The sequence below is a fragment of the Micromys minutus genome (assembly GCF_963924665.1).
Source record: "Micromys minutus genome assembly, chromosome: X".
NCBI lineage: Eukaryota > Metazoa > Chordata > Mammalia > Rodentia > Muridae > Micromys > Micromys minutus.
In genome coordinates this window covers 20485703-20499672 of record NC_137970.1, presented here as the reverse complement: position 1 = coordinate 20499672, position 13970 = coordinate 20485703, and the positions used below count along the sequence as shown (strand labels likewise).

Here is a 13970-nt window from a genome sequence, read left to right as displayed (position 1 = left end):
AAAATATCTAAGTTTACAGTGATCTTAACTCTTTATTGTTTTCCACTGCTTCTCTCTAACCCTGTCAAACCGAATGATACATTCTTCTAGTTACAAGAAGATGTGGCTAAAGATCCTGACCTTGCATAAAACCTTATTCTTAAAAACTGTCTGCAATCATAGCTTAATTGGTAAAATGCTTACTTTGCACACAAGATAACCTGACTACAATCCCTAGAATCTGCCCAAGAGAGTCAGATATGAAGATTTGCACATGTAATCAGAAATCTGAATCTTACAACTCAGCCAGCCTAGTCCACTTGGTGAGTATTGGACCAGTGAGAGAATTTATCTTAAACACACACACACACACACACACACACACACACACACGCACTCACACGCACTCACACAGTGTTGATGATAACTTAGGAACAGAGCCCCAAGTTTGTTCTCTGACTTGCACATGAACACATATGTACCTATACATCGATGAGAACACAGCCCCACACACACGGACACAAATAAAAAGTGACCCCAGGATCAATAAAATGCAATATCTGTTCTACAGCAACACTGACCTAAGTGTCTATACCATCTTGCTGAATCCTCCAAAGCACCTAGAAAGCAAATATTTTGACTACATTTTATAGAAGAAGAAACAGGGTATCAGAAATCCCACAACAAATTATAGAATCAGGAACATGGAAAAGCTGTCCCATGTTTGCAGTCAGTCCACATGGTTAGCGGTATGATTCTGGCCATCCATTCAAATGCTAATTTAAAAAAGACAAAGTATAATCGAATTCCCAAAGGTTCATCTCCAACATGCAGGGAGGGGGAGCGAGAATGCTGATACTTAAAGGCCTAAATACCAACTTGGTCCTCTATTCACACTATTCTTTTTCTAAATAATCCCAACCCTGTCATGTAACAAGATACCACTTCACCTTTCCTAAAACAAACAGAAATATGAGTGAGTCATCCTACAAGATCAATGGCTCTTGAGTGAAGTTAGCTGCGGCAGTAATGATTACCAGGCTGTTGCATAGTATTGTTCTCCTCTTACAGTTGGCAAAGGGCCTAAGCAATATTAACATGTGGCTTCTTGGCACCTTGCCCTGATAACTGTATAGACATTTTAAGCAGCCCCAAAATCTTTTGCATGGTAAGAGGTTGCCAAAACTAATCCATATAGTCTGATCTTTTCAACTACAAAGTCAAGGTGGCTATCTGAATCTTAAAATGACTTCCCCTTAAAAATTACTTATAGGGGCTGAAGAGACAACTCAGAGGTTAAGAGCACTGACTGCTCTTCCAGAGGTCCTGAGTTCAATTTCCAGCAACCACATGGTGGCTCACAACGATCTGTAATGGAATCTGATGCCCTCTTCTGGTCTAAGGACAGCTACCTTGTACTCATATACATATAATAAATAATTCTTTAAAAAGCATTGCTTGTAAAAACTTTATAAGATATAGTCATCATACAATAAACTATTTCCTGTGTAAAAATCCGTGATTTTAGTAAATTTACTGAGTTATACAACATACATTTCAATCTTGGAATATTATCCAATAATATGTACCTCTCACCTTTTTGCAAAAAGCAGATCTTCTCACTTCTAGATGCAGACATCATTAATCCATTTTCCACCTAAAGAAATTTCTATTTTCTGGATACAGTAGTAATCACATTATAAATCTGTTGTCTTTTCCTCACTTTGTTTCATTAAGCTTCAGGTTTCTGAGTTGGCCCAGTAATTTCCCTGTTCATGTGAAAACTATCCTGTACTTGGGATTGTACCCTACTGTTTAAGTTGTGTTGGGAAAAATCACAAAAAGTTTTCAGTGACTCATTGTGGAATTAATCATTTTTTTCTCCAAAGCTGAGGATAGAACCCAGGGTCTTTCGCTTGCTAGGCAAGCACTGTACCACTGAGCTCAACCCCAGAATTAATCTTTTGTGATATATCGAGGCTGATGGTGGTTAAGTACAGGAATATACACTCATTTAGCAACAGTGTAGATTTGAGCTTGCATAAGTCTGTGATCTTCCTAAAAGTACACACAAGCTTTCCACATGCTACCACCTTTATCTGAACAGTCACTCCCTTATATCTGATTTCCCAAACTCAGTGATTCCAAAATCCATGAAGTCTCAAAGCAAGACTGTGTGTGTGTGTGTGTGTGTGTGTGTGTGAAAGAGAGAGAGAGAGAGAAAGAGAGAGAGAGAGAGAGAGAGAGAGAGAGAGAGAGAGAAAGAGAGAGAGAGAGAGAGAGAGATTGATCATTGGCACAGAAAAGAGAAATTGGCAGAAACACCAGTGAAATCCAAATATCTAGAGTTTGCCTATCATGAATCTGGATCAAGATTGGTATAGCATCACAGTTTCATCAAAGCTACTACAATAATATTAGAAGTTAAAAATAGGGGAGCTACCCAAATTTTATAACTCTTCTATAACTCTTAAAACAAATGAACCAAAAAGTATTTTTGGCCCTACATTTAGAAACAACATTACCCTTCTAGGGGAAACATAAAACAAAAACAGAACAAAAGAAAGGAAGGAAGAAAAAGAAAGGAAGAAAGAAAGAAAGAAAGACAGGAAGGAAGGAAGGAAGGAAGAAAGAAAGAAAGAAAGAAAGAAAGAAAGAAAGAAAGAAAGAAAGAAGGAGGAGGGAGGGAGGGAAGGAGCGAGGGAGGCAGAGAAAGAGGAAAGGAGGCAGGGAAGGAGGAAAGGAGGGAGGGAAGGAAGGAGGGAGGGAAGAAAGTTGTACATAGAAGCATCCCAACTTCAACTTCACAACCCTATAGGACATTGTTTAGCTCCACATCACCTTATGGAGGTGAAGGACTTCTCTTCAACTATTTCTGCCTCATACCTTACATCCCAGCTCAACTAGAAAGATTTGGGTCATGAAATCCTGTGTCAGCCAATTGCAAACTTCTGTGCTAAATATTTGGCACAGTTCACTCTCAGGCACTATTAATATTTAGGGCTAGGTCACTTTTGTTATTAGGACTATCATATGCATTTTAGGCCATCTCGCACCCTCCTTTGCCTCCACCTATTATATGCTATCCCCCTGTTGTAGCAGCCAAAATGTTTCCAAATACTGTTAGATGTCCTGTGGAAAAAAAGAGCCTCCCCCATTTGAGATCTAGTATCTAAAAGCAACTTGGATACTATCAAGAGTTTAAGATGGATCCCATCCTGAGTCAAGATAAAAGAGGCCAGTCTAACAAAATAGAGGTACTGACATCTTTGTAAGAAGGAATTGCTCTCAAGTACTCTAGAATATATTAGAAAAACTCAGTGAAATATAGAAATGTAAAATGACCATTACAAATCCATAAAACTTGTCCCCACAAGCATGATCACATTTAATATTTATGGACAAATGCTACCATATGTCAGATAATATGTAGATAAAGCAAAATAAGGTATGGATGAGTGAAAAGAAAGGAGATTAAAACAACAACAACAACAAATTTTTGCTTAGTTTCTTCAATCCAACTCCTTTTCCTAACTTTTTATTTTTGAAAATGATCCACAGGAGTGTTATAAAGAATTATCCAGGGACAATCTCTTATGACATTTATGAAATGATATGCATGGAAAACTGATTAGTGGTTTACTGGCTTTGGGGGAGAGAGAAAATGGCTGCTAATGAACATATGGTTTCTTTGGGAAGGGGTAACAAGAATTAGTGGCTGACAACCTCATGAATAGACTAAAGCCACTAAGCTGTACCCCTTTAAAATGGGTTATCTTATAACTCCACATTCTGAGACACAAAAGTTTTGGAAGGTCAAAATAGTCATGAGGTTTACACGCACGGCCAAGCTCCAGGTAGGAGTAATCTCACCTGGTAGGAATGAGGCTGATACTTATGAGCTGCTCAGGATGTCCTGTCTGGCTCACCCACCAACACTGCACAGCTAGCCATCTGGGGGTGGCACAGACAGCCTGGCTGCACTTCTCGTTCTCTGCATCAACATTCCTCTCATCTTCTTCCCACTCTTTCCCTGAGCCCCTTCCAATTAAAGAAATAAAGAATTTTCCAGATGAAAAACAGTGGGAATCCCACAGCCCATAGGCAGCCGTTTGAAATGTGTGTGCTAGTTCTGCATTTTTTTTTAAGAGAGAGGCAGAAGCAGCCCTCTCGCTGCTTTTCTGGGCACTTACGTGGGGACTCAATGGCTCTGAGCATCATAGGCAGCCGATACCATACATAAGTGTACATACATGCACAGTCACACATTCACCATAAGGAACCATCTCAGCTCCAGGTTGCTACAATGAAGTGTAAATACATTCATTTTCTTCTGTGCCTCTGTATATATACACATATACCATAAATACCTATCAATTGAGATTAACCTCACAATAGAGCAATATGCATCTAATATATATTCCCAAGGTTTGAAGTACTGGTTCAAGAATTTTCAGATGCTTATGTAGAACATCTGTTCTTCATGAAAACACAGAAACAAGTCAGTCTTCAATGGTCTTACCTGCTTACATACAGTATCACAGGAGTTATCAATCTGCTGGAATCAAAATGCAGTCAGTCATAAAAGTATGGTAACCAAGAAATATTATCTTCCTGCCAAAGGCATGTGATAATGTCTGAAAAAAATCTCTGATCACCAAAAAAAAGTAATCATTGCCAGTATCTAGATCGAATAAGTTGAGACCTGGCATAATGCTATCTTATGCTACAACCTCCAAACAAACAATTCTCTGTCCCCAAATACCAAGACTACTATAGCAGAGAAACTCTCATCTAGTAGCATTTTCATGGTCTGGATACCTTCAAGGACTCACTCTACCTTTAGTTGTAAAATCATTTAAGTGACCCAACAGGTTCTCCCTTGTGACTATATTATTGAATACACAAAATGGTAAGAATGAAGGCTTCCAAGAATGGCTATTAAAAGTTCTTCCTGTTAGTCCAGAGTACTTCAGCTCCTCTGAAGATTGAAGCAAGAAGTTTGAGATTCCTGGTCATGTACTGGCCACATCTTAAGGCAGTATCAAAACCCTTTGCACTTCTTGTTTTCCTCCCATATTCTCCAATAGGAGCCTTGCCTTTTCTAGACTTAGAATTCCAGATCTCTCTAGTGCAGGGACATCTTCACCTTAGAAAGCCTCTAATAGTCTCTAATCTCCCAATACTGTCAGACAGCCAAACTGCCCACCACCCTATTTGAACAGCCTAGCACAGAGGACAGGATATAAGTATATATAACTCTCAATATAAGACTCTACACTCACCCCACAAGAAAGGTGGATCCTAGAGCAGAACTAGTGGAAAACAAATAGCACCTGTGTCTTCACTGGCATGTGACAAGTGAGAGGCTGTTTTCAAAAACAGCAAGCTACCTAGGTACCTCCACTCTCCCCAAGACACAAAGCATAAGATTATGGTAGTTATGTCTATTGATGCTGTGACAAATGACCAAAAACCAAAGGGTTTAAACTCAAACAAGAAAATTATATCTCATAGGTTTAACAGCATCAGTTTCACTGTGCTAGAAGTCAAGGTATCTATAGGGCTGAAGTCCTTTCTGCAGGCTCCAGAACAGCATCCTCTCTTTGCCTTTTCCAGTTTCTAAAAGCTGTCTGCAATTCTTGGTTTGTAGCCTTGAGCTTTGACTGTCATATCTTCACATCTCTCTTATCCTCATCTTCCTGCTCCCTCCAGTAAGCTCCATAGTGATGCAGGGCCCACCCAGATAAGGCAGGATCATCTCCCTATCACAGGATCCTTAACATAATTGTATCTGCAAAGTTTATCGTGCCATGGAAGGTAACTTATTAACAGAGAATAAGACATTAATATATCTGCCTTTAACAGGTCATAATACCTCAGAGGGGAATCAACATCAAGCAACAATGAATACAAGATAAAAGAACCAGTGGGCCCAGCACAGTACAAAGGGCATAAAATTTAGCCAACTCAGGGGAGGGTCCTGTTTTTCACTGGCTCTGGGAAAGAGTGAGTCAGCCTCCCATAGGCATCAATTTAATCACATATTCATATATACCTCTTCCAGCTATGATGGGCTTCTGATGAAAACATACACACAAATGTTTGGCACATGATACATACTTTACATATGTCTACCATATCCACAGAGCCAGGGGGTGAGGTTTGATGCAAGCATAGGTGTTTTCCTGACACTAACAAGCCCCTGAGATCTGTCTCCAGCAGTGGGGGGAAAGGCATGGAATCCCAGTGGAGAGAACACTTACAGCATGATGAGGTCTTACTGAAAATTAGACACGAGTGTCGAAATTAGAGTCCTGAACCTTGAAGAAAAATTGCCAAAGAGAATGAAGCTGTGCAACATGCCCTGTGGAGCAGATGAACAACTGAATGAACAAAGGTATAATACTTAGAATGGGTGTGAACTGGGTGGTTTAAGTTACATGCTAGAAAAAGCAATGGGTCCAGGGTCAGGAGAGCCCATGCCCTTCTAACTTCGGATACAACACACCACTTGGCTGGGTTCTCGAGTGTGAAGAGAGGAGTTTTAACAAGATGTTCCTAACTTTTCTGGCCCCAAGACTGTGGCAATCTCAGCTAGGAATGGTTTGGCCCAAATCTTCAGCCTTTATGAACAACCTCGGAGCCAGTCAGATCAATTCATTCTCTCACTTGTTTAGAACATGCTCAGCATTTCCTCATCTCTAGCTTTTTTTTTTTCATGCACCTCTTTATCTTACTCAGTTCTATAAGCACTTGAATATCTTGCCCCAAGATATTGATGGACAAGGATAAAAACCACTCAATATTCAAGTGACCTCTCCTAGTAGAGTGAAGCGGATGAATACTTTTCTCCCTCTGGTAGTGGAAATAGAGGTTGGTACCAGTTTGATCTCTCCATGTCCTATGATCCACATATGTCATTAATAAGGTATTATTATGAAGTTCTTAAGGATAACCAATCAATAGCACCAGTCTGCTACTTTTGGGTGCGGCAAGATGGGAAAACCACTGGCCAACAACTCAGAAAAGAAAGGTGACCCATACCTGGCACTAGATTTTTTTTATTTGTTTACTAGTTTATGGCGTCTGAAGAGGCCTTGCTCACCCCACCTTCAATATAGCGTAACTCCATTTAAACTCTTTTTATCCATGTATATGTAAATGTTTTGTTTCTACCACAGTAGGCTTTGAAAGGTCTTCAGTGTTAAGTTATCCCTCCCCATATGCCCTACCATCCCCCACACCATTTAATCATTCCTGTTCCATATTTTCCGTTCTCCCTTCATACCATCTGTATTCAATCCCCTTACCTTGAAATCCTTCCTATGATCCTTTACTAGTTTCCTGGCTTCAACTGTAAACCCTGCAAGGTATTCCCACTGGTATGCTATGTGAGTAGCCAACCACCTTCTGACTGGATTTAAAGCCCGTTCTATAAGATAGAATTAATTCCTAGTAGTTTTAACTGAGCCAAAAATACTGTGACTTACTAGATCACAGCCCCTAGGGGAGACCCTAATATTAAATTGACATAGCATTAAACTGCCCCCTAAGCTCTATATATACCTATAGATCAAGAGATCTCTCAGCTCTCATCAGAGACAGTGGCTTTTGTAGCAGATAGCAATTAATTGAGAAACTCACAACTAGTAAAGGTACAGAGAATAAGAGACTTCTAGACATGACATGGCCAAAGGGTCATTGCACGTCTGAACTCACAGCAGCTGTGACAGCATGCTTAAGCCCTGAACATGAACAAGTCAGCCCAAAGTTGTGGCATGGATACAGTAGGGCCTCATGAAGTCTCACTGCTGTTTGGCAATTGAAGGAATAAAAAAAGAATTCCCATGCCCCTGTAGATGGAGATCACATACCCATTCGCATAAGAGACAGCACTAAGTGGACTCAATATGTTTTTAAAAAGAGAACAGGTGAAATTGGAAGGGAAAAGTGATGAGAATAAATAGAGGAGGATTAGAAGTGAAAAAACAGGCACAGAGCAGAACAAAGCGTATTATATACAAGTGTGGAATTCTGAAGAAAATATATACTATAAATAGTGCTGGTTAAACATAAAGAGAACTTTTCCTTCTTTCCTTGGAAGTTATTTTCACCTAAGGAACTGAATTAATCAGAGAATGCCCCTGATTAATGACCTTTATCACCTTTTAAAAAAAACTATGTTTACTATTTCCTATTTAAAAAACAAAACATCAACAAAAACTGGTCTCCACATACAGTCCTAGCAGAAGGTTAAGATTCTTCATATTTCTTGGTTTTATTAGCTCTAGATGGAGACAATTGAGCTTTATAGGATTTAATTTTACTTTTATTCCATTATATTCATTTTATTGAATTTATTTCAAAAGGCAGGCAGCAGCAGAAGACCCTGGGCAAGAAGCCAAAAAGCCTACCTCAGGCTTACCAGGTGACCCAGTCATGTCACTTGACCCGCAATTTCCTGAAATGAACCTGCCAGAGATTGTGATACATATTATTTCCACTTCCCAAATCAGAGTGAAAGGAAAGAGAAGGAAACTTGGAGATTTCTAAACATCCGAGAGCTATTTTTGGAAATCAATGTCTTTTCCATTTACTTTTCTTGGGGGAAAAAAGAGAGAAGGGAAGAAAAAGAGAAGATATTAGACTGAAACGAGGTAGTTGACATCAAAATGGATACAAAAGGAAGATTCTTTCCAGGGCCTGACCCCTGATGGCTTTTAAAGCCAAAAACTCCCCCATGTTCATACAAACACTATCTATAATCTTACAGAATGAAAAATGGAAAAATCATTAAGTTGTTTATCGGAAAGCTCAACTTAGACAGTTCACATAACCCAGAAATAGACTCTGTGAGGTAAATATAGTCAAGCTCCCATTAATTAATACTGAATAGTGGTTCCAAGAAGGTAGCAGTGTTATCTGGCTCTGTTATAGAAGGCTCCAACTTTGCAAATACAAGAGCCAGGAATGTTTTCTACTTAAGGCAAAAGCTTGGGAATCAAATACTTCCATGTCTTGGGCATATAATAAATCTGTGTGTTCTTTTCCTGTACAAAGAAAAAAAGGGAGGAGGAGGAGGAGAAGAAAAAGCCTGCTCAGAGAACTTTTAATATACCATAGAATTCATACATGTGGTACCAGGTCAAATCCCATCTATTGAACAAATGGCCCTCAACTCTTGATGCCATGACATAATCTTAGCAGTCTACAATTATTTACACTCAGTTCTGATCTCAAATATGATTTCACAGTTATTTATTTTTAATTTGGTGAGGGGAATGTGCCAGACTATGCATGTAGAGACCAGAGGACAACTTTTGGGAGTCTGTTCTCTCCTTCTACCACATGAGTCCTAGGCAGGGAATTGAGGTCATCAGGTTTGGCATCAGGCACCTTTAACCACTATCTTGTGACTCTCAAATGTAATTTTGCCCACTGCTTGTTCTTCATTCTCAGTACTGTATAACGCCACTAGGCCACAAGAAATAAAACTTCCAATTTCAACAAATGGATCCTAGAACAGTGTAATTCAAGAGAATGAGGCAAGAAGCACATACACAACTGTTAAAGACACAAAATTATTTTTAAAAACAAGCAGAGGGCTGGAGAGATGGCTCAATGGTTAAGAGCACTGACTGCTCTTCCAGAGATCCTGAGTTCAATTCCCAGGAACCACACGGTGGCTCACAACCCTCTGTAATAGAATCTGATGCCCTCTTCTGGTGTGTCTGAAGACAGCTACAGTGTACTCATATATAATAAATAAATCTTAAAAAAAACAAGCATAAATTTTGTCCTATAGTTTCCAAGTATAAGATTTGTAATCAGGGCAGCTGCAATTGGGATATAAACTGAATAGATAAATAAATGGAGAAAAATAAATTTGAAAAGATTTGTAATCATTTTCTATAAAAAATAACATTCTATCAGGCAGCCATTGTACACTAAGATAATATAGGTAGAATATAAATTCCATATGACTTATGCAAGTTAACTTCATGCCATAGATATGGCAAAATTATTTCCCAACAACATTTATGGATACATTAAGCTCACTATGGAAATCATATGAACAGTTATCTATCCATAAAATAATAAATTTAAGTCGAAGGGTGGCTCACAGTTGAGCTAAAAATTTGTCAACAAAATATAGACTTTTTCATGAACATATATAACCATATCTATAAAGTTAGTTCCTTACAATCACATGTTCTTCATTACTACTTTAAAACTTAGAGGTCTAATAATTCACCAATATGCTGAACAGGAAAATCTAATGTCATTAAAATAGCACTAAAGAGAATTATTTTTACATTCTAGAAGAGATTTTGTTTATACCCTCTGGCTCTCAGTATTTTTTTATAACAGTATACTTCATGCTATTAAAGATTTTAATAATTACATATGAAATAATGTCAAAAATTAGTAATTTTCGTCTAACCCAGCACATTCATTTATTCCTCCATACTTTTGTTTATTTTTATTTTTGCCTCTCCTATCATTTCTGTGTGGAAGCTACATGATGAACATTTCTTGAACACCATTTTCCAGTTCTCTGAATGAAACAAGCTCCAAAACCTGTCAGATATACATGTAGAAAGCACAGTGCTCTGATATGTAGTTTTGTTCATATAATAAAAGTTAATTACAACCTTAGAAAATTCCTAGTCACCTATAAAAATTGGCAACCTTGTGTTTTCAAAGAGGAAGAATGACTAGCACACCCTTCAGCAGGCTCCACTGAAATGTTTGTGGCTTGCTGAACATTCCATACATATTTCGTGCAAGGTATTATGGGAGCTGAAGTTCAAGCTGTCCCCAGCTGAATTTTACTCACTATAAAAACACTGTCTCAGGAAAGTACACACGTGTTTTTACTTTAAAAAATGTAAAATATCTACTTTTGTTCATTCAATCAACACTTAGCACTTAGAAAGGGTACTTTTAAAAACCTGCAACCTAAGTTATATCTGAAATAAGTAAAAAAATGTTATCCAGGAGCAAAACAGATTTGTGGAAAGCAAAATTGACTGAGGAGAATAAAGATCCTAGAAGATGATTCCTTTAGGGCCTATGCACCTATGCTGCTGGCTATGCAATTAAAATAAAAATACTTATATTTATGTATTTTATTATAAATCTCATTTGCAGGAAAACCACAACTGTTATATTAGCAGTATAAAGTAGGTATTCACTTTTCCTAAGCAGAACACCTTTTTCCCCCCTAGACCAAGACTTGCAATACAGCACAGACTTGCCTCGAACTCTTGAAACTCCTGTCTCAGCCTCCCAGGGGATTACAGTCACGTGCTGCCATGCCCTGCTTTAAACACTATTTTACTGTGTTCATTTTTCTATTTGTTTAGGATTTTAATAGACATACAACTACATAAGAGCATCACATTTCGAGCGTTCCACCAATTTCAGCATCATCCAAGGTTTTATCAAACAAATGGAGCTCTTACACTTGGTTGCAATTTATACATCACCTGATTTTCAAAATAAGAATTTTTGAAGCCATAAAGCTGAGACTGGATTTATGTTGGTTTCTGTCTGTATCCAGAGGTCTACAAAGGTTAGAGAGAATGTTCAGGAGCCATGATTGTTTAGATTTGTGTTACCCTATCTAAACCCAGAGAAATCTTGAAAAAAGTTAGCAGTTTCCCTCCTCAAAAGTTTATTTTCAAACAACAGTGCCATGCAAGCTGCCTTTCCTGTGTAGGTGGGAGGAAGCAGGCACAATGTCACCACACGGGCCTTTTCAAGTCTTGAAATCACTAGGAAGCCTACAGTATTTCCTTTTTGGCATTCAGGACAGGGTGGAGAGAACTTGCTCCACAGAGGACAAGATATCAGATAACCAGTGGAAACACTGGGTTTCAAAAGAATTCCCATTTACACACACACACACACACACACACACACACACACACACACACGCACACACACGCGCGCACACACACGCACACGCGCACACACACCATCTCTCCGAAAGTAGTTGACTCAATGGAAGCAGGAGAAACTTTATTACATGACATTAATTAAATGAAATCTGGTAGTGCTTTTAGAAGAATCTGTTTTTACTTGATCGGATTTATTTACATGAACTGGACAACTTCGTTCCCTGTGTATATCATGCACAAAAAGGAAACTTAAATTCAACCCTTGTTTTTCACTTAGTCCAAAAGCATATGGGACTAATCATATCCCATTCTGGCCACAATACGCAAGGCTATTTCAAACAGAATTTTAACTCAGTTGATTTTAAAGGCACTAGAGCACCAAAAAACTTCAGGAACAGCCTCTCCTAACTCCAGAAGGGTTCGGAATACTTTTAATGCCCGTCTGGCACCGGGTTTTGGATGAAAACCAGGCTGAACCCTCCAGGCAGGGAACTCATGCTCTCATTCTCAAAGCTGGCGCACACATTTGTGATCCAAGGTGACAGCGCATCTCACATCTGCCAGGGGCTGGGAATCCCTGTCCCACCAAAGCTGGGGTGGTGGGCTGCTAAAGGCCCGGGGTATGGATGGGCGAGGCCACCACAGAAAAAGGAAAAGAGGGCCATCCGTCAGACTCCAGAAAGGAAATTCCAGGGGCCCAGCTCCCAGGCCCTGGACAGCGGGTGACGTGAGGGAATCAATTCAGTGTCCACCCCGCGACAAGGAGCCGGGAGAAGATAGGGCTTTATCCTTCTAAAGACTCTAAAGCGGTCGCTTCCCGTCCTCAGCCAAAGTACTAGGAGTAGGGGATGTGCGGCGGAGAAGCACAAATCCTCATCTCAACAGTAGGGATATAAGAACTTCTCCAAGACCTAGGGGCCTCCTGTACTCCATCCTCTCCCTGGGCCCAAAGGCAGGAATCGCTACAACCACAACCAGGACTTGGGGACTACAGAAAAGCTCCAATCCTGGGAATAGAAGCGCCCCCATTCCCATCTCAGCGCCAATTACTGATCCGGGGGCCCAGGAACAGGGACACCTAGAGCACTCCTGGCAGTTCCACGCTGGGGCTGGACGTATCACCAGTACATCCTCCGTGGCGGCACTTTCGCTCAGTTACGCGGCCCCCGATGGCCCACTTACCGGTCACGGGGATCAATCCACGACGTCTGGCGAGTGTTGTGGTCGATATAGAAGACACGGCCGTCGTAGTCGCGCGCCTCCTCCCAGCCGGCGGGCAGCGGCAGCTCGGAGCTCTCACGGGCCCGCGGCTGAGGCAGCACCGAGGGCACCGCGGGTACAGGAACGGCGACGGGAGTCGCTGGCGGCTCTCGCTGGGGCTGAGCAGGAGGTGCTGGCTCCAGCTGGGCCTCCCGCGACTGACCCCGCCGTCGCCGCCGGCCGCCGCTCAACCACGGCATGACGGCTCGGGCCCCGCCGCCGCCCGGCCGCCCCGCGCGCGCCGCCTCCTCCGCCAGCACTAAGGCCGGGAGCCCGGGGCGCGGGGGCGGCTGCGGGGAGCCGCCCGCCGCACCCGGCGCATCCTCTGCTGGGCGCCCGCGCACCGGCGCCCGACAGGCTTCGTAAGCCGCTAGCTGCGCTGTCCGCTGCGCTGGGATGGCCCAGGAAGCTGCCACGCGCGAATTCACAGTCCCCAAGCCGGAGCTACAGCCACCTCTATCGGCGGCTCCTCCGCTCCAGAGGCCGGTCCGGCCATCTTCGCTCCACACAGCCCGGTCGGGAGGGCGGGGTGTTCCACGGCCCCGCCCCCTCCAGGCTCGCCACGCCCCTTCTTGCTGCTCCTCATTCCATCTTCCTCCGAGGCTCCACCTCTGCTCTGGGCCTAGGCTTCCTCCTCCTCCTCCGCCCCTTACTCCGCCTCTCCCTTCTCTCCAGTTCCCTCGCAGCTCCTCCTCCATTTCCCTCTCGAGCTCCACCTCTGTTCAGCAACTCTGCCCGCCCTACGTCCTCTCTGGCGGCTCCTCCTCTGCCTGCCTCCTTCAGCTCCTCTCGCTCCTCCTTCTTACCCTCCCTCTTCGCGCC

General features: G+C 41.7%; 1 protein-coding gene across 1 annotated transcript in view; it reads right to left on the bottom strand.

Moving 5' to 3' along the window:
• The window catches only part of WWC3 (WWC family member 3), a 106554-nt gene extending 92911 nt beyond the window's left edge, over positions 1-13643 (bottom strand). The window contains exon 1 of the mRNA XM_080910350.1: positions 13071-13643. Within this exon, the coding sequence (XP_080766476.1) occupies positions 13071-13348 (278 nt within the window). The 5' untranslated portion in view covers positions 13349-13643. The remainder of the gene's footprint in view (positions 1-13070) is intronic.
• Positions 13644-13970: the final 327 nt, after the last annotated feature.